Source organism: Tachysurus vachellii, chromosome 3 (assembly GCF_030014155.1).
Source record: "Tachysurus vachellii isolate PV-2020 chromosome 3, HZAU_Pvac_v1, whole genome shotgun sequence".
NCBI classification, from domain to species: Eukaryota; Metazoa; Chordata; class Actinopteri; order Siluriformes; family Bagridae; genus Tachysurus; species Tachysurus vachellii.
Genome location: NC_083462.1, coordinates 17,030,737 through 17,039,542, shown reverse-complemented (window position 1 = coordinate 17,039,542; position 8,806 = coordinate 17,030,737). Strand labels below are relative to the sequence as shown.

The 8,806-nt window shown below is 41.5% G+C and overlaps 1 protein-coding gene across 2 annotated transcripts; it reads right to left on the bottom strand.

The window, feature by feature from the left end:
- Positions 1 to 970: 970 nt before the first annotated feature.
- si:dkey-177p2.18 (phospholipase B1, membrane-associated) lies at positions 971 to 8,586 on the bottom strand. 2 transcript variants are annotated; one of them, XM_060864940.1, is made up of 15 exons: positions 7,706 to 8,586; positions 7,394 to 7,484; positions 6,566 to 6,624; positions 6,374 to 6,441; positions 5,804 to 5,847; positions 5,590 to 5,710; positions 5,409 to 5,460; positions 4,427 to 4,507; positions 4,241 to 4,306; positions 4,051 to 4,142; positions 3,705 to 3,786; positions 2,889 to 2,990; positions 2,254 to 2,340; positions 1,711 to 1,782; positions 971 to 1,608 (listed from the first exon to the last, which is right to left on the bottom strand). In XM_060864940.1, the coding sequence occupies exons 1-15, from the start codon at positions 7,814 to 7,816 to the stop codon at positions 1,486 to 1,488; spliced, it is 1,251 nt and encodes a 416-aa protein (XP_060720923.1). In that variant the 5' UTR covers positions 7,817 to 8,586; the 3' UTR covers positions 971 to 1,485. The 2 variants fall into 2 exon arrangements, with proteins under 2 accessions (XP_060720923.1, XP_060720922.1); XM_060864939.1 differs by having other exon boundaries at positions 976 to 1,608; positions 2,254 to 2,349.
- Between the last annotated feature and the right edge of the window lie 220 nt (positions 8,587 to 8,806).

Genomic DNA, 8,806 nt, shown 5'->3' with positions numbered 1-8,806 from the left:
AGATGCACACACAGACGCACACACACACAAGATGTTTGTTGTTTTTTCCACAATCAAATTTCCGCCTCTGGAAGCTGCTGAGATGTTAATCAGTAGACAATAAAGCGTGACGGCATCAGCGTGAACTCGGTGTTTACTCTGCGTCACATGACTGTGTGACACAAAGACGCGGATTATTACACACGACACCTGCGTGGGATTATTTGTTGGATTCAACAGTGAAATAGACATGTTACCATGGTTACACTAGGTCATGTGATCTGTTTTTGTGGTGTTAGCTTTAGATAGCATTGAGTTGAGGAAGAATAGCAGAGCTGCGTTCAAACTGATTTATTGAAAGAGAAAACAAATAAAAATCACATCTCAGGCTGTGACATTTCACTAATCACATTACTTCAGTCTGAACACTTCACTCCTCTGAGCACTGAACAGTAACCAGGTTTCAGCTCACCTCGGGCCGTCCGTGTCCACGTGAGCTCGCCGCTCGGCTCACACAATTACCTTCAGTAGATAAATCACTATTGGAGCCTTAGTGTGGGTCAAACACCTGGTGCTGCTGCTGTCTTCAGATGCTCAGGTGGATCAGGTCACCAGCTCAGAGATGTTCTCATGATGCTTTTTCCTCATACAGTGAATTCTAGTGTCAGTCGTTTTCTCTTCTCTCACTTGCATCTCTCACACGTCTCTCTTCAGCTCAGCACCCACACTTAGTCTGAAAGATGCTTCGATTGTCTTAGTTAAACTCCAACCCCTGGAAATCTTTATACTAAAATATTTCAGTGAAGGTTACATGATTCTGGTGCCGATCTGTTGGTTCTTCTGTAATGGCACAGATATTGTTAATATTATTAACAATATTAATATTATTGCTAACACTGAGGTTTAACTGTTGGAGCTTTGCTCAAAGTCCCAGAATGCAATGCAACTCTGTGACGCTGAGTTACAGCTCTGAGTCATAAGCTCGAGTAGTTAAAGTGACGTACGAGATGGTGCTGAAGGTGAAATTAGCACGAAAGCACTAAAGCGATGGCGCATCTCTCTCTAGGTACAGAGCTACATCCCACTGCATCACTATAAGAAGGGTGTCAAACGGCATTGTGGGTAACAGTGGACATCGTTAGCCAAAGAAAAAGAAAAACAGACGAACGTGATGAAAGTTTTTGGCTCTGCCCACTTCTCTAGACTCCTTCCTGTATACCCGAGTGTTCTCTTTCTGATCTTCTGCTCTCCTCAAATCCTCTCAGATCATCACAGATGATGTATATATTCCTCACAGCCTTGAGACTGTAGAACACTCTGTCCGTCTCCATACTCGAATCTCCATCTGATTTTAAAATGATTCCCACATTGCTTTTCTACTTACCAAACAAATCAGATCTACCAGTCTTAGAATCTAATCTAACATTTTATCAGACACATGTACAGTTACAGTAAGTGGAGGTAAGTAAGGCTGCTCTGAGTGCAGGTGAGAGTCAGAGTCCAGGTCTACCAGAAGACAAGGAAAAACATGAGTGTGGAGTGGAAGAGCAGCGCAATGAGCCAAGCTCCTGCTGGTGCACCGGTGTCACTCCTCGCAGCACTTGGCCTCGTGTAGATGTACGGATGGTCCTGGGTTTAGCGCACGAGAACACAGAGAAGAGCATGGGTATGAAATGGATGAAGGTTGGATGAAGAATGAAGAGCAGTGTTATTAAACAGAAGATGTTTTACCACAGGAGGACACATGAGCTGAATCGGGTTTGAAAAACTCTCCACCATAAACTTCTCTCCTTCAGGCTGGAACTGAGATGTGATAAAGAGAAAGAAATCTTTCAGAACATCTCATTACTCCTTATAGGTTGTGCCTACAGCCCTGTTTGGATGGGATTAGGTTTTTCTGTGGATAAGATGTTGTTCAGTTTACACAATCTAGACCTGAAGCTGTTGCTGATATTATAGAGTAGAAGCAACTCTTGCCGTGTTTCACCACCAAGTTATCAGATGGGAATTTCAGCTCTTTTCAGTTAATCAAATTAGTTGACTCAGTTCAATTGATTGACATGAATGAGCCGCTTCAAAGAGTTGACTCTTTTGTGTGAACAGCATCTAACTTCTTGAACAGTATTAATGCAGATTTATTTCTGATCTTTTAATACTGGAAATCTTTATCCTATAATATTTCTCTGTATGTTAACATGATTCTGGTGCTGATTTTTTGGTTCTTCTCTGTTCAGAGAAAACATGGTTCAAACCTCTTTCTCATGTTAAACTCACCATGTTGTTCCACAGACCTTTGGCCAACTCTTCATGTCCCTTTATGGTGAAGTGGAAACAGTCCGGTGTGAAGAAGCTCATGTCAACCTTCCCGTTCTCATCAGAAGAAGAGAGACAATGTTACATCACACAAGTGACTTTTCAGGAATTTTACTTCATAACTTTTCAGAAGTTCTTCTTATTACAATTGAATCTAAATCTCAGCTAGATAAGTCGTGGCCTAATGGTTAGAGAGTTTGACTCCTAACCCTAAGGTTGTGGGTTCGAATCTCGGGCCAGCAATACCACGACTGAGGTGCCCTTGAGCAAGGCACCAAACCCCCCAACTGCTCCCCGGGCACCGCAGCATAAATGGCTGCCCACTGCTCCAGGTGTGTGTCCATGGTGTGTGTGTGTTCACTGCTGTGTGTGTGCACTTTGGCTGGGTTAAATGCAAAGAACGAATTCTGAGTATGGGTCACCGTACTTAGCCATATGTCACGTCACGTCACTTTAGATAAACTCCTAGCATCAGACATGAACTACTTTCAGCTTGACTTCCATCTTTCCGCGTTACTTGGTAACAGTGTTTTCTCTTCTCAGGCTGAAAACACAAAGCTGTTTGCTGTAACAACGAGATCATGATGAACTCTTACAGGAAGTCGTGGTGGGTCTGCGTGCTTCAGAAACGGCTGAAGTACCACAGCGAAGTCACGTTTAAAGAACCGATCTGTATGGAGAAGCTGCTCCAGGGCTTTCTGGGAAAACAGAAAAAATAAATGTGTCACATAAATTATATATAATCATTAATATAGTAAAGCCAGCTTGAGCTGAGATTCCATTCATGCTTTAAATCCTCATGAAAAGTCTCGGATGTTGGGATTAGATTCCATTTGATTATGTTTTTCCTTCTGAAACATCAACAGCCAATATTGTTCCAGGTACCCCACCCCCAAACCCCCACAAAACAACCTTATGCACTATACTAAATATGGAGAGCAGGGAAAAGTTTAATGAGCTTTTTTCAGCTGCGATGGTTTTCTAGGCAACAAGGCGATTTTTAGTGAAGGTCAAGTGTCAGCGTTGTCAGTGGTGACAGAGAGTCACAGGGTCATCACACATCCAGAAATTTAATTGAAAGACTAATTGTTCAAACAGAACAAAAGTAACGGCACCCTATAGACGAAGGACAAGTTTGTGGTATGTGATGCTTCACAGCCATCCATTTTTCTCTTTACCTTTTATGGTGTTTTGTGGGTGTGGCTAAATGGCAAAGAATATAGAATAACCTATAACTGAACCCTGTGGGACTCCATAATGCACTAGACAAGTACACAACACATTTACACACGTTTTACACACTCAGAGAAACTCAGACTCTTCAGTATCACATAATTATGTACACCTCCACCACGGAGACTGATCTCCACTGATCTGTGGAGCTTTTACTCCAAGATACATGGTCTTCACACCTGGTACTGAAGGTTGACTTCAATCAGCTCTTTGAGATCTTCAGAGTCTGAGGTTGGCTTCACCAGACATGAGCAGAAGGACCTGAAGCGATTGGACCGGGTTTTTGTATAAAGAACAAATGTGCACATGAAGAACAGGAACCGAGAACAGAAGCTTCAGGAGACAATGAATGACACTTCAGTAAAACCTAGACATTTAAATTAGCTAGAATTCATAAAAAACCCACACAATTATGTAATTGTTTTTGCAGGAGGCTGTAGTTAGTGTTAATGGATTAAATTGCAACTGAAGAATCAAATTATTTGAAATCTAATTTGTCTAATATTTAGATGAATTGGAAAGAACCTCTGCAGTAGACACCCTGGTGTGGGCTTCTGCACCTCCCTCAGAGCCTCCATGGGTAAAATCTGAACCACATTCACGATCATTCGAGGAACCTGAACACAAAAAAAGAAAGAGGCTGGAAATTATGTAGACACTCAGGACTTTGTAGTGTTTCATCACTACAAAATCTGTTAAAATAATTCTTTTCTACCTCGTTCATCAGCATCTCCATGGATGTGGACATGTAGTGGATGAAGTTCTCCACTGAAAACAGAGACTGTGGATAAACAGATGAAGAGAAGAATGAAGAGACACAGAGTGAGGTTACAGAGACAGATGAGCTGATACAGCATTTACACTCAACACCATTCACACATGGAGCAGCTGAACACTCCACCTTGTCCTTGCAGTAGTCACAGATATCGTTCATGCCGATGAGAATCGTCAGCAGTTTCCAGTCTTCATCAAAGTTAATGTCCTGCAGTTAGAAATACAACCGTAAAGTTCATTCAGCAGTGAAGACACGATCGTCAAAGAGACGATCATCAGGAACACACAGGTACAAATACACACACACAGACACACACACAAACAGACACACAAACAGACACACAAAGACACACACACACACAAATATTCACACAAACACAAACAGATACACGCGCACAGACACACACAAATACAAATACACACACACACAAATACACACACACACACACACACAAATATACAGTGCCTTGTTTTTTATACTTAATTTACTTTTGCAAGGCACTGTATACACACACATACAAATATACAAAATCCACAAAGACATTTATACAAGCATACACACAAAATTATATATGCACACAAATATCTGTGCACACACACACACGTACTTTTTACAAAGACATACACACAGGTCTCTACAGGCTGAGGTTTCTCACCTCAAACATCTTCATGGTGTCGATCAAATGCCGAGTTTCTCCAGGAAGATTACTTACACATACACACACACACACACACACACACACAGAGACACACAAAGTTACACACACACAAATATTCACACAAACAGACACATGCACACAGAGACACACACAAATACAAATACACACACACACAAATACACACACACAGACATACAAATATACACCCAAACAAACACACACATTTGCACACACACACAAATATACAGTGCCTTGTTTTATATACTTAATTTACTTTTGCAAGTCACTGTATACACACACATACAAATATACAAAATACACAAAGACATTTATACAAGCATACACACAAAATTATATATGCACACAAATATCTGTGTACACACACACACACACACACACACACATTTACAAAGACATACACACAGGTCTCTACAGGCCGAGGTTTCTCACCTCAAACATCTTCATGGTGTCGATCAAATGGCGAGTTTGTCCAGGAAGATTACTTACACACACACACACACACACACATACACACACACACACACACACACACACACACACACGTGTTATTTACCTTTACACGTGTGAAACCAGTGTAGGTGGTGTGTAATACTCTAGAACAGAAACCTACAAGGTGTTGTGTCCCGTCACGGCCAGATTGAAACCCGTATCAGTCAGAGGAGCTCGGGTTCCATGGACGGTTCTGCTCTGAGCTGGACCCACTAGATCTGGGTTAAAGAGTCTGAGGATGTCTGACACACACACACACACACACGGTACAGGTACTGAGAGTATTTGTGTGTGTATGTGTAATAAATGCTGAATAAAGGTTCAGTAGAACGTACTTGCGAGTGTGATAACATTCTGGAAGGTTCCATATCCTCCGATGCTGTAAAAGTTATTAATATAATTAAAGATAAAAGACGTTAGAGATCCACAGTGCAACTGTTTCTGTTTATATGTAGAATTATATTGATTAATTTTATTTATATATATATATATATATATATACAGTGTCCAGTGTGTATAGAGTGCAGAAGTTTGTACACCCTCAGCTTTACTGTCGTTAAGGTTTTGCAGATAAACTGTTGATCTGAACCTGAAAATATTACTTTCTTTTTGAAGTTTGTTATGATTTTTCTTCTTCTTTTCTTTCCTGTGATTTTGTGTCTATATCTCAGGATTGTTTCACAATTAATTATTCAAACTTTTAAAATATTTTCTTTATAAAAACCGTGTGTTCATTTAGTATTAGTTAGTATTCGTTTTCTACTTTGTTACAGAAAGATCTTAAATCAACTCACAATTCAGTTATTTTTTTTTTATTTAATTTTTTTTTAAGATCTGCCTAAAATCTCAAATCACAAACTTTCGCACCACAATATAAACTGGGTGTAATTAGTTTAAACTCTGACCTCCATGAGACGTGACGGTATTCGATGGGGATTCCCAACACCGTGGTGGAGTTCGCCCCAATAGCCGTCTGTCACTCACACACACACACACAGCTCTGTATTCTGTTTGGTCAGAATTGTTACTCTAATAGTGTTTATTGTTAATAGGGGGACAGGCCACGCCCACGTCTCACTTTCTGTTTTTTCACTCACCGTCAGAGAATCTCCAAGAGCTGCGATCACCTTAATATCTGCTGCTTTCACCACTTCAACTACAACACACACAATTATCAACAAGATTGCAAAATAATGTTTACAAGTGCTAAACACAAACAAACAAACAAATAAATAAAGCACGAAAACATTTGCAAATGGAAACCGCTGATTGGGCGAGACATGTCACTGTGCGTGTATGTATGTGTGTGCGTATATATGTATGTGTGTACCTGTGTGTGTATGTGTGTATATGTATGTGTGTTTGTGTGTATATGTGTATATGTGTGTGTATGTGTGTGAGTATGTGTATGTGTGTGTATGTGTATATATGTGTGTGTATGTGTATATGTGTGTGTTTGTATGTGTGTATGTGTGTGTGGCTCTGCTCTTAAGCATTCCTTACATTGTTTAATCTAGAACAGTTTTGTGTCTTTAGAGATCACAGACTAATCTTTATGCCCTGGGATATTATCATCAAATCCAAAATCTCAGTATATTTGTGTCCTTCCGCATTTATTTTTAACTTGTCGATGTAAAGTTGCACTATGAGCTCAGATCTTCTTACATGTACAAGAACTAACATTAGAGACACAATGTCCTTCTTCTCGTACGTCTGTTCATCTTCCTCCATCGGCAAGCAGAGAAACACTGAGAATAAACAGCTGCAGCTTCAGTGTTCAGTAAACAAGCTCCGACCTGCTGCTTATTAACACTTTATTAACACTCAGGTTCCTGAAGGTCAGGTGATCTCACTCTGCTGCTCTGTTATTTATTCTGGAGCAAGAACTCTGGGTTGAGCTGAAGAGCTGGACGTCACTGTGTTACCTGACGCAGGTGTGGAGGCTGAAGGCATCATGTCAGGACAGAAGAACGGAGGATGTTTAAAACTCACAGGTCTGCTCTTCTCAGGATGTTTCTGTAACACAAAGTGTCGATGAATTCTGATGACTGTAACACAGGTTTATATGAATGTGCTGGTTCTGATCTGTTTCCATAGCAACAGCTGGTGCACAGGAAGGTGTATAGCTTGTGTTGTTACAGGAGCTTCTTCAAACCACTGATTAGTTACTGTAACTGCACAACACACGATGTTTATTCATTTAGGGAATATAAAAGTGATTTATTTATGAAACAGACCTTCATCAGATCTTCCTCACTGTAATAGTGAAGTCCTTCGTCATATTCCCTCCTCCATTCATCACCTTCATGAAAATCAATAAAAAGCCTGTCACCTTTCACCATAACCATCAATCAGAACCTGTGACCTTTGACCCCGATACTATTAGTAGTAAACACACACACACACACACACACACACACAAACTTCCTCAGGAGGTCTGGCCTGATGGTGCATCTTGCACACTTTCCCTGCTCTGGCTGCTTCTAGCACTTACTGTACCTCTGCCAGGAAGGGAGACGAGCAGACACGCTGCCACGGCGATCCAAAGCACCTCCATGATGGTGTGTTTGTGTGTGTGTGTGGTTTGGACAATGACTAAAGCACATGGTCAGAGTGGGTCATTATATCAGGGCCCCTTTTAGCTCAGTTCACAATACACACAAAACAGCTGAATGACAAATCTCTCACACACACAGAGCCGTTGGGGCAGTCACACAGCACAGAGGGGGTCAACTGACATAAATGTAGGGATGCGGTTATGTGAGTATTGAACACTGATACACACACACAGACAGACAGACAGACACATAGACAGTCACACACACACACACACACAGACAGACAGACAGACAGACACACACACAGACACACACCGACAGACAGACAGTCAGTCAGACACACACACACAGACAGTCAGACACACGGACATACACACAGACAGACACACAGACAGACAGACACTCACACACAGACAGTCAGAAACACGGACACACACACAGAGGGACACACACACAGACAGACACACACATAGAGGGACACACACATAGAGGGACACACACAGACAGACAGACAGTCAGACACACAGACACACAGGGACACACACATACAGAGGGACACACAGACAGACACACAGACAGACACACACAGACTGACACACACAGAGGGACACACACAGAGGGACACACACAGAGGGACACAGACAGACAGACAGACAAACACACACACAAAGAGGGACACAGACACACACAGACGGACACACACAGACAGTCACACACACAGACACACACAGACAGACACACACACACAGACAGACACACACACACAGACAGACACACAGA